This window comes from Taudactylus pleione, unplaced genomic scaffold (genome assembly GCF_031769625.1).
Source record: "Taudactylus pleione unplaced genomic scaffold, aTauple2 ptg000848l, whole genome shotgun sequence".
Classification (NCBI taxonomy): domain Eukaryota; kingdom Metazoa; phylum Chordata; class Amphibia; order Anura; family Myobatrachidae; genus Taudactylus; species Taudactylus pleione.
Genome location: NW_028285250.1, coordinates 328,168 through 352,105, shown reverse-complemented (window position 1 = coordinate 352,105; position 23,938 = coordinate 328,168). Strand labels below are relative to the sequence as shown.

Here is a 23,938-nt window from a genome sequence, read left to right as displayed (position 1 = left end):
ACAGACATACCAACTAAGGTACCTGGGATATTGATCCTCTTGTAAGAACTGTATCCAACACAAGTGATAGATCGCTTTGGATTACATCCCTCAATATTATATCACATATAAGTACCGATCTACCCGCAGAAGGTACCAGAGTGTATTAACGCCAAGGCGTATTACTCTGGAGTGCGGGAAATGTTGCACTAAGAGATCATTTCTAAACAGCACCAAAGTTTATAGACGCTGAGGTATACACCTATAAGTGTTGTCAGAGACGCTCTGAAGATAAAGGAATTGAATTGGGTTATTCACACACACACACACACTGTCTTGTGTCCACTTGTATTGTCATATTTATTTATGTTGTATACCGGTATTAGGTCATTCATGATTTTTGGATAATATATATATGTTTTTTTAATATTTAATATACGTTCACACGTGTACAAATAAATTCATTCATTCATTCAATACCACCATTCTTTTCACGTGTTATTTATTCCCCAAGGGCTATATGTTGCGCGGAGCTCAACTAATTTGTTCTATTTGTATCTATCTTGCAAGGTTAGTAGTGACCTTGCAGTGCTCATAGCAGCAACATAATTACAGCCTTGGTTTGAGGTCTAGCGCAGTTCTGCTCCTATCTTTCTTCACATCAGGTTACTGAAATGGCCTGGACAATCCCCTGAACTTAATTTCATCTAAGATTTGAGGTACAGGGTTGGGTACAAGATCTCAAAGAAGAAACACACAACAAAAATGGGAGCTATTTGAAGCTCTTATTGCAACCTGGAATTGAAATACCTCTCCGACTCTTCTAGAGAACCTGGTTTTATCAATACCTACGTGCTGTGCACCTGTGCTCAAGTCCTAGAGGTGGCTAAGCAAATTAACTTTTCAATCCCCTGTTGAGATCTCTCTTTACCCTTTTTCTAATATATACGGTGCAAAAATGAATTATTTTCTGATCATACAGAAATTTATGAGTATAAATATGCGTTTCATTGAAAAGTAATTTAGGTAAAAAAAAAAAATCAGATATCCATCAATCATATAAAAATAATAAAGCACCCCAAAATAGCCACATAAATTCCGTAAATAACGGTATGCAGCATGCGCGTAGCTCAAGGTCAGCTGCCTAAAATTGCTCTGTAAATTACATAAAAAGCAGGTTGCGCTAGTGATGCAAGACTTTTGGCCACCACTGTAAATCAAAAACAAAATTAGAAATCTAAGTTGCCACGGTAACAGGAGATGTTGAGCAAAGTGTGACAGTTTGGAAGAGGCAAACATAAACACATAAGCGTGCAATCTTATCCCTGGGGCAAGCATAAGCGTGCCGTGCTGCTCCACTAAGTCATGTGCATGTAGGGTCCCTAATGTTGGATGCCGCCCCTGTGATTGTCAGCCAATTACTGTTGCTATCGACATTCTGATAAGATGACACTATCAGTGAATAAGTCGCTCTACCAACATTCCGATAAGATTACAATAAAGCTAGGTACGCAATGACAGATATATTGGTTGATCAATTGATCGGCCAATATATCTGGTGCCCGTCGGCCAGTGTGTACCAGCGATGTGTCTGTGAACGACGTTGTACATAGATATATCGCATTGGCTGTGCTGCACAGCCGACGGCAGATATATCTGTCAATCGGGCAGTGTGTACGGGCGGTCTGTCGACTACCCGTTAACATGCATCAGAGGCCGCAGGGAGTGGGGCGGGACCCGCGGCTAGAAGCAGATGATGGCCGTTCAGTGTGTATGAACCATCACTCGATCTGCAGATATATCTGTGCAGTGTGTACCCACCTTAAGGGCTCAAACCAATTAGCCACAAAGGAGGCGACTTGCTGTTGCAATGGCATAGACACGGCGGCAACGGCACCGCAATTCGCCCCCCCTAGCAGCCCAATGTCACCTCAGACTCGCACATTTTTGCACGCAGCCCTATGGGGTTTGCGAACAAAATTCTGCAAGTCCGGCGGTACTGTAATTGTGGTATACAGCTGAACATACTCGCACCGCAAGGGGATTCACGGCTAATTGCACTGAAGCCTAACAGAGTCGTTCAATAACTCAAAAGTCGTAGAAGCGCTACCCCCCCTCTCCAAGAAGGAGTAATGCAATGAGCTGAACATTTACTATATACACTGTCAAGTTCTATGTGGCATAATATGAATTGAGGGGACTATTGTGTGGCATAATATAGTCATGGGTAAGTGAGATGAAGGAACTGGGGGGATCGGTGGAGTATATGATAATCTGGGGGACATGATGGTGAGAGGGAGGACTGGTGACATGAAAATAGTGCTAGACATGGCTCTAGGTCCAGAGTAACCTCTTGAGATTTCTCTGTGTGCCCACCTTAATGCTGCACACACCAACGAGAAAGTTAGCACATAGTTGCTAGAGACGGGCAAAGACTCTCCGGTATTTTGGGTATACCATTGTACATATACTGATTTAGGTAATTGCATTTGATGTGCTTGTATTTGTCTATATTTATTTATTGCATCGGTTTTAATTAAAATGATGGGACATTGCTCGCCATGATCTCTCTATGAGGAGTGCTATTTTGATAAATAGTTAATGTGGTTACAATAGTAAGTAACATGTTCTGTGGATGGCAATATACAGACACTCATTCCATGGGGTCAATTGAATTAGGTGCGAGGCGGCTTGCCTGTAAGTGCAGCCTTATGCCGCAATTATGGTAGCTTTGATCGGCTGATCGCCCGTACACACTTGCCGATGGACAGATATATCTGCCATCGGCTGTGCAGCACAGCCGACGCGATATGTCTGTGACCGACGTCATTCACATACATATCGCTGGTACACACTGGCCGACGGGCACCAGATATATTGGCCTGTCAATTGATCGACCAATATATCTGTCAGTGTATACCCAGCTTTAGGGGCATATTCAATTTGGAGTGAAAAGCCCGTTGCCGGACTTTTCACGTCATCAGAGATTTTGCCAGCGATAAAGCTATTCCCTGTATTCAATTTCATTTCGGGCGAAAAAGGGGACTCGGTGAAAAGGAAATCGGCAAAAAGTGTCATTTTTCGGGAAATCAGCTCGACACTCTCCAAAAGATGCTCTGACATTGGGGTTCACTATGGGTACCACCGAATAGCCCTGCTAAAGGTCTTTAAACGGTCTCAATAGGTGCTATATAGCGTCTTTGGTAAAGTGGTGAAGAATAGCATTTAGCAACTTTTTTGTGAAAAAATAAGTAGTCCCATCAAATTTGGGGTACATGAAAATGGGGGCCAGCATATTTTAAAGTGGCTAATGTGAAGTTTTAAAAATCGTGTAAACTCCACCTGCAATAAAAAAAACACCTGGGGCATACTTGGGGACCCCCCCTTGAGTTTATTTCGCTAGTTTAGAAGTTTGTCCCCCAACTTTTTGTTTTCACCCCCAAAATGAAAGTACCTTTTTGGGGGTGTCCTGTGGTCCTTTTTTAAATGTTTTTGACACAGAATAACTTTGGAGGACTGTCCAAGGGGTACAGGGTGTTTTTTGGAAGTCTGCACCCCAAAACCCCAATTCTGCACTTGTTCTCGCCACCTATTCATTGGTGATACAATGGGCGGAATTCATGAGATCGCGGGCCATTATTCAATTGTGCCAGCTTTTCGCGCTGTTCACGCCCAAAGTGGTCGGGTTTAGCCGCGTAAATCGGCTATCCCCGACCAAAGTGCTGGGCGCGATCGCAAAAAGTGCCGTTTGAGCGCCCAAACAGGTCACTTTTTCGCCGATTTCAGCCAGCACCCTTCTGGGGCTGCGTGCTGAAATAGAGTGCTAGCAGCTGATCGCGCCCAACAGGAGCAACAATTGAATAGCTCCGTCGGGCGCGAAGGGGGATACAATCAATTGAATTCCGCCCTTTATCGCTGAGTTCGAACCTCTGACTTTCCGCACCGGCGAAAAGTGGCGGAATTTGAATACGGGGATAAGTGAAAATGCAAAAATGACGTCATCGGCGATAAAGTATCGCCGATAACGTCATATGTCTACATCAGTGAGCTGTGGGAATACTATTGACATTCACTATAGGTAGCTATGCAGTCTGTGTATCCCTGTACATATAGGATGCGCTACTGCAGTGCATGAACAACAGAGATTGGGTATCCGGGGACGAGAGACGTGCATCTCCCCTGTCCAAAAGTGTCTGTCCTTGAGCGAATGGCAATTAGGGAGAATGAGGATGACATGGGGGTGCATACGTGTAATATAAATGCACTGTGTGCGACTGCGCATATGTAATAACTGCACTGGGTGTATAATATGTGCAAGAGCATATACTGCATTAGAAACGTACTTGCTGCAACCAATACCAGCAATGTCTGACATTCTGCTCAGGGTCCCCTCACTGGCCGCTCCCGGACCCCACACGCCAGGAGGACGGAGAGACCACGGCTCGACTCCTGAACAAACTGTCATGAACTTCAGCTACCGGGCGGATGGATCCCTCCCCGCGTTCTCCCCTCCGGGATGTCATAATCACCTTATACAGGGGCCGTTATCCCAGCCCTCCATCAGCCGGAGGCGGAGCTCACCTCCTACCCGCCGTCGCCATCTTGTGTAGGGTTGACTCGGGAGTGGACTTGGCAGTCGCTCGTTGCAGTGGCGGTATGTGCGACAGTGTCAGTGCAATGGCTGTCTGTCAGTATATACTCGTTGTACTGGCTGGCTGTCAATGTATATGTATACTCGTTGCAGTGGCTGGCTGGCTGTGTGTCAATGCATAGTTCACAACACACAAGTTTAGAAAATGAAGAGACAAATATTAATGTAACAACTTTTACTATCCTTATTCAGCAGTAACATTGCATATATATATATATATATATATATATATATATATATATATATATATATATATATATATATATATATATATTCTGCCTGATGTAAATTATAGAGGACAAAACCTTATGATGGCCTGAAACGTCGACCTTTGACTTCTAAGCTGTGATCTGCTGATGAGGTGAATAAATTAATAAAAATGTTCTGCTAAATGAAGACTGTTGAGTGACCTATGTGATAGATACGTCTCTCTCTCTCTCATCTATCTATATATATATATATATATATATATATACATCCCTGATATATACATATATATTATACACCACTTAGAAGTTGAACTGTGAAGCATGAACAAAACTCGGCTATTAAGGAAGCTTTATGGTATAACCACCTGTGTCACAAGCGCAGTTCTAAAGGGGCCTATCCACTAGGAGACCTGAACGACTAGACCTTCAGGTCGCCGAGGTGCGGTGCCCACACTGAGCGGTGTTCACTGACCATCATTCAGTGCAGGAGCCTGACCTCCTATCTGAACATGCCGAACCTGACGATCGTCCTCAGGTTGACGTAATGGATAGGCCCCTTTAGAGATCTCAAACCGTTGTCAATAATTTGTCACAATCAGCACTCGATTGAGCCTGCGTGACAGCGTGATACAGAGTTCATTTAAAAGAAAAAAAAACACCTGGTCTGTCTAAAAATTATTAATTCCCCAGTATCTCACACACTTAGGGCTCTACTTACTACAATCCGCATATTGAATGCAGATTGTAGTGTGATATTACCGAGTGAATTCGCATTGCGAATGCAGGCAATATCACAGGGATTTACTACAAATCCCTTACAGGGACAGAGCTTGCGATAAAGCTCTGTCCCTGCAAATCCCCTTCGGAGCCTTATCACGGTATTTTTGCAAAAAATACCGTGATTAAGTGCCCGCGCATGCGCTGACCGATCGCCGCTGCTACCCCCCGGCGCTAAGCCCCGCCTCCGCGATCACATTTAACTAGCACCTTCAAGAAGATAATAGCTAGAATCTGATTGGTTGCTATGAGCAACATCACTTTTTAAAACTCACTTCTAAAAACTCTCACTTTAGTAAATTTACCCCTTAGTATGAGAAAATAGTCACAATGCTTAAAGTATATTCAAAACAATAAAAATTACTTACAAAAATAGTGTAAGCCTATAAGGCACAGCGTTTATTTATAAACATAAAGGAAAAAAATAACAGAAAAGTCTTATGTGATACAAACTGTTTGCTGCAGTCACAAAAAGATGTAGCAATTTCCAATGTCAGACTGGCTCCCAAGAATTGTACAAAGTTTATGTGGGATACAGGGACGTGCAGTCGGTAGGCTGTCATACTCCTGAGATTTGATATAAAAATGATTAGAATACAAAAAAGATATTTATAACTTAGTTGTATCTTCTTTGTTTATTGTATTCATTGTTATAGTTAACAATAACCAACTTTGTGGAGCTCCCTGGGACTGCAGGGAGAAGAGAGCTGAGGCAGAACCAGCTCAGCATTGCTTCTGTGTAGTCAGACACTGCTTGCAGAGCTGGGGGCGGGGCCACACCACAGGCAGTAAGCTGCTCAGAAAGAAAGCTAATAGAGGCATGCCTCAGAGTCAGGGACATGCGGTCAGGGGATACTCCCTCCCCTATCATACACTCTGTCATGCTCCTGCAGTTGTATTTAAAAACAGTTTTTTATACTTGCGTGCCTCCCCAGCTATTGACCTCACCGCACGTCACTGCTCTGAGGATGGGGGGACCTGCCTTGAGCACTGATGGACACCTTGGATGTGTTATGTGATCAGGAAGTGCACTGTAGTGTTTAGAGATCAGAGCTCAGTCAGCAGCAGCAAGAAAAGACACAGTGCTGCAGGTAGGAGAATCAATGGCCACCAAAGCTTAGTGTAGTGAGGGGAGAGTTACAGTGAGTAGGGGGTGAAACAGGCTCCCAGCACTCAGACCCATCTCCATGTGTGCCTTCCCAGCCATTCATCTCACGTCACTGGTGGGATATGGTATTAATCACAATCTGGGTGTCAGATAGTGCTTGTGGGCTTTGGCTATATTCTGTGTCTGAGCCAGCATTTGGCTTGCAATCACAAACTTTCTTAATGTGTGGTGTGAGCATGCTGTCACTAAGGTGGGAGGTGTGAACTCTCCAGACAAGCATCATTTTGGTGAGAAGACCAAGCCCAGAATGTGTAAGACTCCATACCCTTACCATTATCTGTCAGATTATTTGCTGGCAGTCTGAATGGGCTCTGCCAGCCTCCCCCTCACATGGCATCTTCTTAGACAAATAATTACCCCAGCAGCTTTACATAAAGGTTCATCATTCACAGGTCAGCATGCTGGTAACTAAAAAAAAACTCCAATTATTATACAGTTAACACAGGATTCCATTTTGTCCAGTATCTCATGATCTTTAACATTATCACAACAGCCTGATTCTGTGCTGGATTCCTCTACATCAGGGCCCTCCAGCTGCTGTGGAACTACACATCCCAGCATGCCATGCCATAGTTTTGTAATTAGGGCATGCTAAAATGGCAGGGCATGCTGGGATGTGTAGTTCCACAGCAGCTGGAAGACCACATGTTGAATACACCTGTTCTACATGTATTGAGGCTGGAAGGAAGTCAGTCCGGTAGACAGCGTAACTAACTGATTAAAATGTTATCTTCTGGAGATGGCTATAATAAAACAAATATTAATAAAATAGTAATACAAAAGAAACACAAAGTATAAAAAAAAATAGTACACACCAAAAATACGGGATGTAGTCATTGTCGACATTTACAATGTCGACAGTTATGAAATGTCGACATTCTGCATGGACCTTAGGTTTAGGCTACGTGAGGATTAGTGTTAGGCTACAGGAGTGGAGGGTTAGGCTGTGGAAGGGGAATTTAGAGTTAGGCAATAGGGGGGTGGGGGTTAATGGATAGCGATACTGCTGGAACTGTCGCAAGAACAGCCAGAAGTCACCGTCATCTGACCGGCGAACCAGGTAAATCACCATTAGACCACCACGATTCGTTAATATTGTCGACATTTCATCTGTGTCAACATGTCAACAAAATATACCGAACGCCATTTATACAGCCAGGGAGCTCTGCAGCAACTGCTAGTTTAGTATATGTTTATATAATAAATTAATATTTTTTGAGGGACATATTAGAAATTACAGCTGTGAAAGCTTGCAGAACACCGAGTCCTCTTACCTTTTTTTGTCCATCTGTTAATACCCAGTTTTTCTTTATTACTGAATTTGTTCCTAAATGTAAAGCACTATATAAATAAATGGTAAATGATAAATCATTTAATACTAATGGAGAGCATGGGAATACGTGATTTTATTTTAGTAAAGTGATGATTAAGATCCATTATTCCCTTTAATAATAACTGTATAATTGTAATCATACACCAACAGTCCCATTTGTTAGAAGAGATACATATAAATTATTAGCTATTAAATTAAATTATTAGCTGTCTGCTAACACCAAGCTCGGTACACACTAGTTGTTTTTTTTAGATTTGCCATTTTCCGACGGATCAGAACAACAAAACGTTCAAATTGTCAATGTGTATGGACTATGCGCACTTCCGTGGTGTCGTCCGTCACATTTTCAGTTCTCTACATGCTGCTCAATCTGAAGAAGTAACTGACGATCCCATGCATTTGGATGTGGCGGGGGAACAACATAGCTTGCGGTCATTCACCAAATCGTGTGGTGTGTACGGACCGCATCTGCCGTCAGCTGGGTACACAGGTAGTCTAGTGTGTACCCAGCGTAAGAATAAATTCTGGAGGTAATGAGGAGACATGGTAGGGCTTTGTTAGAGACGACAAATACCAGTCTATTTAGGCTGTAGGAAGGAAGGGCCAATGGCAGAATCTATTTTATCACTGTCCCATCTTTTCAATGTGCACGCACTGGAATCCTGGGTGCACCCCAATGGCTCGAGGGAGGCAGTACAGGCCCTTAGATGGCTGCCAGAGAGGAGGATCCGCTGCTTGAATGGAGTAACTATAGGGGTGGGGAGCGGGCATGACAGAGAGGTGACGGACAGAGCGGGACGGGGAGACTGAGATGACCCGGCAAATATACTAGTACATAAGAATTTTACAATGTCCTTCCTTTTCTGGCAATGTTTTATAGGAGGACGTGACAAGAGAGTATAGTGAATCTGAGGGTGGATTCAAGGATGAAACCAAAGCAGTGGGCTTGGGGAACAGGGGAGAGATGGATGAAGCTCCGAAGCAGTATCAGCGCACGTTATGTGCACCGATAACCGCTGCTCCCCAATATACAATCGGGGGATTTGGTGGTAAATGACAGGGTTGCCACAAGATTGCGACGCCAAACGGCAGGGCATTTATGAACGGTCAGTTCGCCTGACCGTTCCGCCCGCTGTAGCTGTCGTTATCGATAGCTACAGCCTGGCGATGCCCTATCCCCCACAGCAGGGACAGCGCTGTCCCTGTTGCGGTGGCTGCTGGCTCCAGGGCTGCACACAGGATCTCACAATACTTGTGAGATGCCGCACATGCTTAGTGGAGCCGACCGGGACTGAGTCACAGCGCATTAGCACTAGGCTGGTGCGTTTTGGTCTCTAGCGGGGATCATACATCTCATCGTTAGAGGCGAAGCAGGAAGCGATATAGCGGCATTTAACATGCCGCTATAATACATCTCCCCCAGTGTGAGGGAGGCTAGGGGGTAGATTTACTAACGCTTCTAAAACAGACAAGTGGTGATGTTGCCCATAGCTAGAATCTGATTGGTTGCTATGGGCAACATTACCACTCATCTGTTTTAGAAGCTTTACTAAATATCCCCCTAGGAATGTTGGACACACTAGGGGGTATATTTTTAGAAGTGGATTTGTTGCCCATAGCAACCAATCAGATTTTACTTCTCATTTATCTAGTACAGTGGTTCTCAAACTCTGTCCTCAGGACCCCACATGCTTCACATTTTCCAGGTCATTACTCACTGACACATTTCAAAAGACCCACAGGTACAGTAATTATTTTACTTGTGATTCCGTTAGGAGACCTGGAAAACATGCACTGTTTGGGGTCCTGAGGACAGAGTTTGAGAACCTGTGATCTAGCACCTTCTAGAAGAGAATAGCTAGAATCTGATTAGTTGCTATGGGGAACATCTCCACTTCTAAAAACCCTCACTTTAGTAATATACCCCCTAGAATCTAATTGGTTGCTATAGGCAACAACTCCACTTCTTTAAACCTGCCCTTTAATTATACCACTAGGTGTGGGAATGATTAACTCAATTTTGAGCTCTAGCCAGCATTGGAACATCCAGGTGAAGGTGGCAGTTGGACACATCAGGATACTAGAGGAGAGGTAAATGTGTGTGTCATCTGGTAGTGGTGGCAGGAGAAGTGTATTCACAGAGACAAGACTGCACAAATTGGGAAATTATTCATGAAAACAAAATGCCATCGTGTCAATTATTCACACAAAGAAAAAAAATATGAAGTGAGTATGTACAAGCAGTATAAAAGGTATTTGAATTGGTTGATATGAACATTAAAAGATACAAATTGAAACATGGGTAATCATTCTAAAAATGCATTAAAATCTGTTTTCTCAATCCTATTTGTAATTAAGGGGGCTCATTCTGAGCTGGAGCTAAGCATGTTCCTTAGGTGTATATGCTGATTTTCATTGCATCCAACACTTATGCCTCCTTACGCTTGGATAGGTGGAATAAGGGAGAGAAAGGGGTGGTCTAACATAGGTCATGGATAGCCAGGGTGTATTTGCATAATTGTGAGTGTGCAACTCCTATACGCTTTTCAGGAGACCTAGCTCTTGGGGCAACGTTACATATCACTAGCTAGACATTTCTGCTTAGATGATGGCAATGTGACCTCTTCAGCTGAAAAACGTTTTTCATTTCTTGCACCTATATTACATGAATAAGTGGCTGCTTTTTGCTGTGACTTTTTGTGATTTGCAGTCATACCAACACACTAAAAGGAGATGAGCATTAGAGCTCTACAAAAGGTATGGTAATTATATTTTTTATTACACAGAGTAGCGAATGCATGCAACATTAACAAAATGAATGTAGGAAAAAAAAAAAAAATTCTACTTAGGACATATGGATTAAAATGAAGTTTAGCTAGGCTTATCTTTTGCAATTGTGCTATTGTACTCCTGTTGCCCAAATGAGTGTTTAGGTTACCAAGGCTAGTAGGTACAGGCATCTGGCTGATCAATATGGTTCTGATATAACAGAAGGACAGGAATATGGGTGTTGTAAAATAAAAATAGAGTCATCATTCATGCTAAATAGTCCCAGTAAAGAGTTCCCCGAGATATTTAATTGACTACGCTGTGAAGTCAGAATACAGGATTTCTGCTCGCACCCTCCTGAGGTACGAGCAGAAATCCAACTCAAGTGCCAGCCGCGATGCTGTTTTCCGGCCTATCGTGATGCTAATAGAATCTTGGCTAGCACTTTGGTCGCGGTAACCGGCATTCTCCGACTAAACAACCAGCTTAAGAGCGCAGTGGCACTTTAGTATGTTCTAGTCTGACTTAGCGCGGTCAGTTGAATGGCTCCGGGAATTCCATACGGGGATCTTTAGCATCACGTTGAATTGAATCGCCCCCATGGACTTTAGGACGACAACCAGTATGTGAATATTCCAAAAAAGTTGGACATATTAAATGACGACATTATGAACATGTAATTTTAACCATGTCGAAACCAGAATGCCTCAGCAATCTTCTCCTTCAGGAGCCATCCATGCACATTATTGCACATGCATGGCCTGCTGACCACACATGCAACTGGAATGCATTGCTCTGGAGCTTGGTAAATTCAGGTACAAAGCATCCCCCATAGGGTTGTATGCTTTTGCGATCGCTATCTGATATGGTCCCCTGTACATACCATCAGGGTGATTCTTATTATTTGCAGGTCCCCCTCCGAAAGTGGGTGTTTTCAGGGGATATCCCACAAATAATTGATAAACAGGCCCACAAGAGAGCATTCATTTGGTATTTGATCGATCTTGTTTTTAAGACCGAAAGTTGTTGTTTTTTTTTACACCTCAATATGGGTCCAGCTTTGCATCGGCAGTATATGCACCATGTTTATGGCAAGTCATCATTGCCCTCTAGCCATTGCAGAAGATACTCCTCCTACCATATATATGAGCCAGTTTCTACAGGTCTGTATATGAACCAAGCACACCCTTACTGTACTCAGCCTACATCCAAACACCCCTTCTCTCTGCTCCAATAGTAATGCCAGGGCCGAAACTAGTATTCTTGTCACCCGGGGCAAGACCGTAATTTGGTGCATCCCCCCCAAATAGTTTTTTATAAAGGGCTCCCCTGAAAAGGGTGTACGGTTTCGTGACACAGTAATGCCCCTTGCACATTACGCCACACAATAATGCACCACTATGTCTTGTCCCTTACACATTACAGTATGCCACACAGTAATGCCCCTTGCACATTATGCCCTTTCCTCTTACCATTCCCCTCTCCCCCTCCATGAACCTCTTATCGTGCCTGCATCAGCAGGTGTTGATTTGTAGCCACAATGGCAGGCAGGCCTTGAGAAAATGACAAAGCGCTACATTCTAATGTGGCGCCGGTCGCGAGCCAATCAGAGCTCACAGACCAGCAGCCGCTGCGTGAGCTCCTATTGGTTCACGCCCAGTGCCACCTTAGAATGCTGCAGCGCTATGTCACGCTCTCAAGGGCTGCTGTGCCCACCTCCAAATCAGCAACTGCAGCCACCCATGCGCCACCCTCAAGTCCGGCACCAGGGGCACAGGTCCCCCTGGTCTTCAAGACAATAAAATAATGAATTATTAGTGTAGGTATACTTAGTGCACATTTTGAGCAGTTATTGAATGCTCTTCTAGCAATGTCGTAAGTACCCCATGACTTTCATATATATCAGTGGTCCTCAAACTCACGCCTCAGGACCCCCCCACACAGGTCAAGTTTTCCAGGTCACTCAGAAAGGTGCAGTATCACTGACTGACATTTTAAAAGATCCCCCGGTGGAGATTATTTCACTTGTGATTCTGTTAGGAGACCTAGAAAGCATGCTCTGCTTGGGGTCCTGAGGACAGAGTTTGAGAACCTGTATATTATATTGTATTAAGGACACTAAAGGGGGGTATCCACTTAGCGATTTAACCAAGCGATTGCACGATAATGACGTAGTTATCGTGCAATCGCTTGCAAATCGTGCATGCATAGGGCGTGTTTTGGTCGGAAGCGACCAGCGATGCGCATGCCCGCTTGCGACAACGCCCATACATGCTGGTCAACCTGACGATCTCGTCAGGGACTGAACGTTCAGTCTAGGCACATCACTAGATATACAAACGAGAGCACGATAGCAATGTCGTAATCGTGCTCTCGTTTGTATATCTAAGTGGATACCTGCCTTAATACACAAATGTCTTAAAACCTTATAGTAATTAGTATATATAGTAAGTGTGCACCTGGATTCTTGTCCTGTAATATGGAAAGTTAGTGACATTGGGCATGAACCTTTCCATACATTTGACAAATTCAGGAGAGTGGCCTAAATCCCACCCTTGTTTTCTGTTCAACATTTTGATTGCCACTTTATTCACTTTGGCCCAACACCCACCCACATATTTATAGGTGTTTTTAATTAGAGTAGTTTTCAGCTGGGCCCTACTATCATTATCTATAACTTGCAGGCAGATGACCACCTTACCCTGTGAAAATGAATACACTCGGTCAGGGCTAGCGATGTCACAGCAGCTTAAATGACTGCAATCCTAGCTTTTTGCAAGCAGCATCAGATCAAGTGAGGAAACTGTTTTAAGGGTGCAGGAAAGATTTCAGCTATCAGACTAACACTGAATGTATTTTACCTCAATGTTTCATATCTAAAATAGTTACATTTGGGATTTATAGATCATTTAAAGGAGTAAACCTTTTGATTACACTGCTCAAATCCTACACATTTAGTGACATAATGATATATTACCCTTTAATACTGAACCTGATAATCAACATGTAAATATATTTTCATTTGTAGGCCCTTGCTTCTAGTGGAAACCGAAAGTCTGCAATGGTCAATATGTGAAGGAGCAATAAGATGACAATAGGTGGACTGACCAAACGAGGGCCTGTGTTGGTAGGACTCACAATAGACAAGCTCACTTTCAGAAATATAAAGAATTTTATTATTTTTCCTAGAATCTCTCAAATGGTAAAACAGCACAAACAAGTTATGAAAGACCAATCGGACGCAATAAACCAGAAGCCGTTGTCGTCTCCCATGCGGTCAGGGAACCTCTCACAGGTTGTGCAGAGTACCGAATTCTCGCTCTCCTGTCAGGTTTTGAAAGTAACTGATTTTTCCAATTCAAATAAAACAACCAAAGGAGAGGCAATTACAATTCTCTTTACAATACATTCATAAACTTTGTGACTGTAAAGACTTGGGCAGATTTCATTATGAGCTCCGATTCAGCAAAGGAGTGCATACTTGGATAGCAATAATCACAGCTTAGTCTCCCACTGCGTTGCAAGTCTGCTTTAGCTATGAAAGCGATTAAAACCCAACTTCATAGTCCATCCACTATGCCTGAAATCTCAGTATGGTGGATCAAATATGAGGCAGTGACTGGTTAGATGCCAAGAACCAGCAAAAAACCCAGAAATAATAAACCAGCAACACAGGTTTTCGATGAACAAGTGAAACTGAAGATAAACAAGAGGGTACAAAAAACAATGCACACACATGAACATAACACAATTTGACAATTCTACTAAAAAGTATGCAAATTGTTGGGGGCAAAAAAAGGCAGAACAGGGCAACATTTCCAGAAACAAAATATGTTACTGCCCATACGGACATGTATTAGCATAACATTAAACCACCAGGATACAGAAGCTGGGGATAGTTTCAAAACAGTTCAACCAAACTTTCAAACAATGATTTTGCTCAGATAACTTTGCAAAACAAAAGTATTTTGGCATTTGAGATCAGTGTATGAAAATAGGTGCAAATATACCAAGTCCTATAGTCCACTTCTTCCAAAATCCACAGATCTACCATTGTGCCCTGTCTGACTTGGGATTGTAAATGTGCAAGTCTTTTCTTTTTCCAGTGACTGGTCAAATATTGACAAACATTACTCACAGTTTAATTGTGGACTATGCCGTTGTAGTTTGACAATTCAGACTACCCTGCAAAACTAAAAAAAAAAAAAAAAAAAACACCTACATGACAATTATAAATAAAGTTTTATATTAGAGTCCATGAACAAACAGGAAAGGGACTCTTATAGGGGGGGGGGGGGGGAAATAAAAAAATTCTGCACCACTTTCACAGAAATGAAGGGTAGAGCTAATAATATTACAAGTGCTAGTGACCAGTATGATTTATTTATTTAATTTTCCCTATGCAGATTAAATAGGAGATCAGGGGCCGTTATAGATGCAGCAAGAAAGCAATGTGCTCCCCTGACTTTAAAAAAAAAGCATCATTCAAATTACCGCTTTCATAGAGAACAGTGCTGTACATCAGCGGACAATTCCTAAATGCTGAGCAAAAGGATGGGTGCGAATGAAAAAGATACCCTCAAAACAAGAAGACACTGACCTATCCCCAGAGTGGGTGTGAATGTGGTCGGGGGACTCCAAAGGCAAGGACGCGTTTTTGTCTTTTTAATCAGGCAATAGTGTTGTACAACTTTGAGAATGGGGTGTCCAGTATCAGTGATGAATAAGATGGTATCCGATTACAATCGCAATTAGGCAATCATATTATGGTTTACGTTTGAGAAAGGTATTCCACCTATTTATCACGGCCTGGCATTGGCGAGCATCTATGTGGAAAACCACAAAAGGCCTTTGCAGAAAGCTGCAATATGGGCTAAATGCTTCTGAACCAGACAAAAAGAAACCAGATCACGGACTAGCAGGTTTTTGGGGGGCGCTTTTTTTTTTCCCTGGCGATATTTCCATATTTTCCCATGTACAATCGGAGTTAAATAAAACACAGCAAATACACAAGAGAAAAAAAATATATATTCTAACGTTGCTCTGACAGGACAAATATACATCTTAATAGCAGGTTTTGTGTGAGAGAAATAGCAACCAAAAAAAAAAAAAAGTTCAGTTGGTATGAAACCGTTAGGGTCCATTACAAAAAAGTAATGTCAATAAATATGAATGCCAACACGGGGGGCGAAGGAGGACATGGGCTATAACTCTTCCTTCTCATTCTCGTCTGGAGATTTCGGCGTCGTTGAATCTGGCAAAATAAAGAATCAAGATGAAATGAGGGAGAGAAAATAAGGAAATGTAATGGCTTCTCTTAAATGAGGATTTGCAGTATAAGGACGGCCCCAAACAACACACTGATCTAACCCCAGCGTGGGATATTTGTCATACAATGTACTAACCTTGCCTAAAGCACGACCAAAGTGTGGCCAAATCTTCTGAACAAATGTGACAATGGGGGGGAAAAAAAAAAAAAAAGCGTGGATACAAACTTCAGTCAACCCTACTGGTAGTCCCAGCAACACAATGCACATACTCACAATCGTAACAATGTGACCAGAGACTTAAAACTCCTGTGTGCGCCCTGGTTTACCTGGTTCTGAACCTGCTGCTATCTCTAGAATCTTTTCCTCTGGTACTGGAGGCTCCTTTGCAGGCTCAGGATCACTTGGTGGTTCTGGAGGGGAGAAAAAGGCTAGCTTAGAAACAAATTTGCCAAATTAAAAATTCTGTATAGCCTGCAGTTATCGATCAAGTGCAGATTACAAATAATCAAATGAAAGTTGCATGTGCATGTCTTTAGCCCTGTAAAATAAGTTGTGACGGCTTCAGTCTGAGAATAGCATGGTTACGGGTATTTTTACGCTGCTCACCTTCTGTGCCCTCTTTTATAGGGGTAATGACCTTTTCATCGGTCTCCGTTGTATTTGCCCCATTCTCGGATTTGGTGGCATTGCTTTTCGGCTTGGGTTTAGGCTTTGGCTTAGAAAACTTGGCCTTGTTCAGCAAGTACTGAACCTCTCTATCCAAGGCTCCCAACTTCTGCTCAATATCCTTGGATAACAGGATAGGTTTTTCTGTGGATGATAACTTTGCCTGTTCCGCCAGAGTTTCATTCTTCCATATCTGGAAATAAGAGGATGGAAGTTCTATTCAATTCTAGACCCAAATATTTGACGTATCAGAAGAATACCATAGATCTAATTTATAATGTGCATTACATGTGCATGACAAATTGCTTTAATGTTGCCTAGATAGCCCCCTTGGAGTGTTCTAAGTGAACTAAGATGCCAATTTAAAGTCAGGGGAGGCACAAAGAATAGGTGCACGGCAGTGATGTGCAGTCAGGTGAGGCAGAGCCTTTCCTCTCATTCTTAGGTATACTCCAAAGTTTTGACTATAAAAATGATACGAAAAAATTAAAGAAAATATTATACTTATCTTCTTTGTATTATTCTAAACATTTTTATAGTCAAAACTCTGGAGTAAAGTGTAATGGCAGGTGAGGCACTGCCTCCCCTGTCTACCTTTTCTGCACATCCCTGATAAAAACACACCAAATATCCAGCACTACATACTGCTGCACCTTTGTATAATACATATATGAACCCAAAAGTACATGTGGGCATCTGTAAATCACACTCTGATACTAGTCCGTGCCTCTCCAGCCATTTACCTCTCCGCACGTCACTGGTGCACTATGCATAAATGTAATAGTCATACCAACGTACCACCTCCCACCACTACTGAGCAGCACCTTCTTCTACACTTTTCTCCTAAAATATGGCTCGGGTTAGTCTCAACCTGGTCAGTAATTAAAGTAGGGGGATATGGGGACAGGTCTTATGTTTTTTGAGCGTTTCAATATTTTTCTTATATCGGGCAAAAGTGCGCTTAGAAAAATGCTGAAGGTGGAAGATGTGCACTATTATAAGTACAAAACAAGATCACGTTTCTTCCAGCTATAAACTACAGCTGCAAGATCGAAAATCCTTTAGTGGAGTGTAAATGCTTGTGTAACGGCAACCTTCTACCAAGCAAGCAACTCCCTAAAGATGCACCTTCTCTTCTGCACTCAATAAATAATCTTGCAGACTCCATACTTCTTATAAGAGTTTTGTGGGAGTCCCGCACAGTTTGATTTAAATGTACGAGTTAATTGTTGTCCCCTTTCTCCCTAGATACTTAAATTTGTGTTATATTTGAAACGGGGTATACGTTCAATAATTAATTTAGGGCCACAGTACCGGGAGTGGTGCTACCTAGCTCACTGATAGTAACCAAAATCAAAAAGAGAAAATAGTGCGAGACTTAAAAGGTGCACTCCAGGACCTTTATGGGAATTGGTTGCTTCCTTAGATAATAATTAAAAAATAACCTTTATTTCATGTTCAATTAAGATGACATACAAAAAAATGTATTAAAATATAGTATAGTAAAAATCATGTCAAAAGTATAGAAAAAGTGAGTAAATATATTAGATTAAAAATCCAGAATGCGGATTTATAGTACTGGTTATTTAGTTGCTCTGTGTTAATTCACGCTTTTGTGTGTCCCTTGTAAAATGTACAACGAATGTATGATACACCCTCATATTACTCTGAGACACAAAGTAGTGTCATAAATATCTTCTACATGTGCAATACCATCACTAACTAACCTGTCCCCTTATCCCCTCTTCTATATATTTCTTTCTTTTTCAAATATCAAAGGAAAAAAGAAATAGTAACACTAAATATCATATCATTTGTGGACCACGGCAACATTGAAACAATACATAGTTTACAATGTTGCAATCTGCTCTGATATTGTATTGACAAACCAGACAACTTGTGTTCAGGAGAGACAGTACTGCAGAAATATACTGATAGATCATATAATAAATAGATCTATTAACTTGAATTGAATAACTGAAGTATTAAACACTAAATGACTTTGCAAAACTGTCCTAAACAAGGGACACAAAAACATGAATTAACACAGAGCACCTAAATAACCAGTACTATAAATCAGCATTCTGGATTTTTAATCTAATATATTTACTCACTTTTTCTAATCTTTTGGCACTATTTTTACTTTCTAGATTTTAATAAATTTTTGTATCTGATCTTCACTGAACATGAAATACATTTTATTTTTTAATCATCTAAGGAAGCAACCAATTCCCATAAAGGTCCTGGAGTGCACCTTCTAAGTCTCGCACTATTTTCTCTTTTTGATTTAAGCTCCATACTTCACAAGTAACTCGGTCATCTCCTCCCATCCGCTTGTGAACATTTCTGCTTCTCCAGAAACGTCACCATGCTGCTTTGCAAACACATGCACTTTGGTGGCCACCGAAGAGCCTCAGTGCAAACATAGGCACCTGAGCTCCAAGAGGTCCAGTGTCCCAGTTTACACTCTGATCTTTATCGAATTAGTTCTCCTCTTACCCAAGTGTCATTGATCAGCTTTTCTAATGTGCTCAGCTCAACATCTGTGAATATCTGATCATCCGCAGGGATCATTCTCGCGCTCCTGATTCACAAAAGACAAATGGTAAAATGAGATGCAGAAGACTAGCAGATACACAGTTATAGGCAGCAAAGAGAATGCAGTCAGTGAGGCCATGCTAAACCCAAGGCTGCAGCACAATGTTACATGTTAGACACATTTATTCATTGATATTCCAAAGAAACCTGGCTACCTGACCATTTCTGCAGTTTTACAGCTGCCGTAAAGTAACAGAATTCAGTTACGTTTTTCTCAGCCTCATAATCCAGTCATATAACATTTCACTTACTTTAAGAAAAGACTGGAGTGATTAAGCAAACCGTCCAGCGCCGTCAATCTGTCTGGCCACTTTCTTCTCTCCTCGACCTTGAAAAACAACGCCTTGCACAACTTCTTCAGCTCAACCAGCTGGTCTTTAAGCTCCTGTGAGGCAATAGAACAAAAGAAAAGAAACAGAAAGTCATTGCCTCCCACCTCATTTTTCACACAGAGGGGTCTCCCTTTGTGATGAAACCAGTAAATACAAATGTAAACCATTTAAGACACTGGGCCTAATTCAGACCCGCTCGCGAGAACTTGAAACCCTACAAATGATACATATGTGGTTTTTGCGTTCAGAATTAAATCAAAACTAAAAATAGACCTTTAGCAAATTTACCCCTAAGTGTGCAACAGAAGGTTAAGCCGGGTACACTCTAGATGACGTCTAGTGTTCCCGACATCTTCAGCGGCGGGACTCGGCATCGGCAAGTGCATACACATTTTCTGATGCCGGCAGTGATGGCGGGAGCCACGCTGCATTCGGCAGCATGGCCTTCGCTAACAATATCCTCCGTCGGACCTGTGTGCAGGGCCGACTGAAGAAGTCACTGACGACGAGCAAGAGCGCACAAAGTCAGCGACATAGTGGGTACACACTAGATGTGCCCAATGGGTCAAACTAAACAATATCAGCTGACGGCATAGCTCGTATATTAAAATCAGGCCTGACGCCTACATTGCTATACCTTTGTGGTTGCTGTGTATCCCTCATCTTCTAGCCAAGAGGAGGCCTGGCTTAGCTTATTGGAGATCTCCTCCCTCTGCTCCTCCGTAGACACCTTGCGGAACTCCTTCTGCTCGAGCTTATGCTAAGGCAAAAAGTACACAAATTCAAGCTTTAGAAGTTCAGCATTTCTTAGAAATCCATTGTTATTCTAGAACTCCTGGGGTGCATGAATTTCCTTTGCTTAAAAAGAAACGAGGACTTCTGACATACCTGTGTCTCAAATATAAATGCTTCCAGGCTATTTGCGGCCTTTTCTCGCTCGTGTTTCGCGAAGTCTCGCTCGGTGAGCTCCTGGAGCCTGAGGCAGTGATAAAGTTACATTTTATTCTTTCATCAGTTTATTGACACTTTCTAATACAATGTTACCATGGTGAGACCTGGGGAATGCTACATGGATCCAGGGTGGATCCTACTCACTCACTTCTGGGCAGACTTTTTCATTTGCTCTTCGGGTAGATCTAGTATATCATTTATGGTCTGAGTGGCTCCAATTTCATCAACAATTTTCTGCTTCTTGGGGGCCACTGGTTTCTTGGGCTCTTCCTCTGGGGTCTTTGCGGCATCTCCCTCTTTTGCAGGTTCATCCTTTTCCTTAGTGTCCTAGTGGAGTAAGATGAATATACGGTTTTAACAGGGTTCCATAAAATGGTATTTTTTAGTAATATTTTAGCATGTGATTTTAGGACTAAATTACACCTCATGTGCATTACCTTCGTCTCTACCTTCTCCTCCTCCGTCTTCTCTTCCTGCTTTTTGCCTTCGGTTTTAGTTGCTGAATCCGGATCCTTTTGGCCATTAGCTGCTTCTGGTGACTCCTGATCTTCCTCCTTTGTCGCCTCGGTCGGCACTTCCTCTTCTTCCTTCAAAAAGGAATAAATTCAGTTATAGATTAAAAAAATAAAAACACTCATGAAGGTGGTAATCACAGTTCAGTTGTCAAACACAAGTACGCCACAAATCGTAAAAACGAACTGGGAATAAATGGATATTTTTCTAAATGGCAAACGAGGTCAACCAGATTATATGAGGCCCTTTCAATTACATATTAAGCCAGCAGTCCAAGTTATCATATCTGCACAAATCTAATATTATATTACATAATGATAAATATTAGATATTCTTAAATATCTGCACTTATACCGCCAAGACAGCCAGAGAATGGATCATGCGGTATGTGTGGTCATACTACTAGCTATGGTATTAGGATGGTAGCTGGGTTAAGGTATCATGTTTTTGGGAAAGGCCACCATGGAACCAATTATATGTGCAGAATGTCTATCACAACAGTCTTACTGAGAGACACGGTACACGTCTGCACTCCATCTGTCCTCTCTGCAATATTCCTGCCATCCAAACCACATCCTGCCTCTAAAAGGTGGGGGAGGGATCTCAGTTACGGAGCCTGACACAGTAACATAAGCACATCAGCAAAATAGTGATAGGTAGCACGTAAAAAAAAAAAAGTCGGATGGAGCACTAGTTAAATTAAACCTGTGGAGAACACTGGAAGAAGGTGATCCTGAAACAAAATAAAAACGTTATACTTAATACTTAGACACTGCCTTAATTGTTGGTTCCGGAGAACACAGATCTTGGGACAGACAGCGATGGACAACAGGCATGGCCCTGGTCCCGCTCAAAAGTGCGTCTGTCGCAACCAGGTGTGACAAAACGGTTTCATAAGACTGCACTGATTAACTTGATATGCAACGATTGTATATATGTTTGCAACTGCTGCCACCAGAATTACTGTTGCCTGTTCTCGCTTGATGAATTTGAGAGCTCCCGGGAGAAGAAGCAGAAACAGGGAGAAAACCGATAAATGAGGCCAAAGGACCAAGGTAGCATCTGCTGCCAGTACTGCAGGGTCTCTCGTGGTTGAGACGAGATGCCATGAGAAGGATTTCCAGAAGACCCTATCTGACTAGCATGGCCTGGAACAATCTGGGTGAAGTGACCACTCACTGGGATGAAGATCTAGCAACTATATGCGGATTGAGAAATTTGCTGCTCTACATTTGAAGGTTTATGTTTTGTGTTGTGTTTTTAATTTATTCATGTGTGTCCATCAATAAAACCATTATCGGTGAAATTTAAACGAGCCTGCTATTCAATAATAGAGAGCAAACACAAATTATATATTTTCAATACGCATTGGTTATAAATAGGACTTAATGCCAAGTGCAGTTATCACTATACTCCCTGTATCCCTAGAATGAACAACACAGATGACCGAAAAATTTGAGCCTTCTCTCGCATTGCCAATGGACTCTTTGTGCCCAATTGGTGATTGATATATGACAGCACCGTGGCATGGTCTTATTTGATCTTTATGGGGAGACCCACAGAAGATGTTGTGTTGCCAAGAGAGCCTTTAGGATTGCTTTGAGTTCCAGGACATTTATGAGTAGCATTGTCTCCCATCGAGACCAGAAACCTTGGAAAAGAGACTGAGACAGACATCTGTGGTGACCAACATCCAATTCCATATAGTGAACGGCAGACCTGCCCTAAGAAGTTTTGAGTCCAACCACCTGAGGAGGGACAGGGCCTGTGGAGGGACAGGGCCTGAGAGACAAATGACTCGACAAGTGCTGATGAGACTGTCCCACTTGGAAAAAAAAAAGTTCCAGTTGAAGAATGGGACTGCCTTGAACAAGGAGACAAAGTTTCCCCAGGAGGAGCATACTCAGGTGGACTGTGATCATCAGTTTCTGAGCATCAGTCGTATTAACGACAAGAGCATTGAGATTTTGTCCTGTGGGAGTAAGATCCTTTGTAAGTGTTAAATTCTGATATTTCTCAGAATGCGGTTTGATTGGACTTTTTGTAATTTACAATCCAACCAGAGATAAGCGTTTGATGCATTAGCTGTAGATGAGAAATAAGCATCTCCAAGTAGGGGTCCTTTTTCAGGAGATCTTTGAGGTAAGGAATGATCGAAACTCCCACCATGGGCCACCATCACCTCCATTATTTTAGTGAAGACAAAGGTGAGCCTGGAATTGGAAGTGGTCATTCCAGATAGCAAACCAAAGGTAGGATTGATACGTTCTTAAATGGGAAGGTAAGCAAGCACCCTGAATGTCCATGGACACCAGAAAGAAGATAAAATATATGATTTGAGTAAAAATCATTGGACCTCTGTCCCAAAAAAGACCGGAACAAGGACTTTCACCAAAAGAAGATAGTTTACCGCTTCCTTCAAGGCCAATCTCGTTGCAAGAAACCGGAAGACCTGTGCAAAAGAACCTTCGAGGAGGGTGCCCCAAAAATTCTCTCTCGTAACTGACAGGTGGTATTCATGACTCAGGCATCAAAACAAATCTGAAACCATATTTAAGATTACAAACCCCCACCCCACCATAGGTTCCCCTAAGTGGTCAGGTAACTGCAGTTGGCTTGTCAAAGGGCTTTGAATCTGGACAACAGGAAGGCCAGGACTGTCATCCCTTGATTTTTCCACCTCTGGCAGAGGATGAATGTCCCCTAGTTCCACTAGTTCTCA

The 23,938-nt window shown here is 42.3% G+C and overlaps 2 protein-coding genes across 7 annotated transcripts in view; both read right to left on the bottom strand.

Annotated features, from left to right (window-relative positions):
• The window catches only part of SLC37A4 (solute carrier family 37 member 4), a 61,070-nt gene extending 56,424 nt beyond the window's left edge, over nucleotides 1-4,646 (bottom strand). For 4 of the 6 annotated variants that reach the window (XM_088458709.1, XM_088458714.1, XM_088458715.1 and 1 more), the window contains exon 1: nucleotides 4,509-4,646. The gene's annotated coding sequence lies outside the window, so the exon portion shown is untranslated. The other 2 variants (XM_088458710.1, XM_088458711.1) reach the window with 1 other exon arrangement.
• Nucleotides 4,647-14,039: 9,393 nt separating this feature from the next.
• The window catches only part of HYOU1 (hypoxia up-regulated 1), a 39,373-nt gene continuing 29,474 nt past the window's right edge, over nucleotides 14,040-23,938 (bottom strand). Inside the window, exons 17-25 of the mRNA XM_088458737.1 lie at nucleotides 21,141-21,290; nucleotides 20,852-21,030; nucleotides 20,641-20,728; nucleotides 20,390-20,512; nucleotides 19,672-19,805; nucleotides 19,322-19,406; nucleotides 16,763-17,015; nucleotides 16,483-16,566; nucleotides 14,040-16,140 (exon numbers count right to left, since the gene is read on the bottom strand). Of these exons, the coding sequence (XP_088314863.1) occupies nucleotides 16,091-16,140; nucleotides 16,483-16,566; nucleotides 16,763-17,015; nucleotides 19,322-19,406; nucleotides 19,672-19,805; nucleotides 20,390-20,512; nucleotides 20,641-20,728; nucleotides 20,852-21,030; nucleotides 21,141-21,290 (1,146 nt within the window). The 3' untranslated portion in view covers nucleotides 14,040-16,090. The remainder of the gene's footprint in view (nucleotides 16,141-16,482; nucleotides 16,567-16,762; nucleotides 17,016-19,321; nucleotides 19,407-19,671; nucleotides 19,806-20,389; nucleotides 20,513-20,640; nucleotides 20,729-20,851; nucleotides 21,031-21,140; nucleotides 21,291-23,938) is intronic.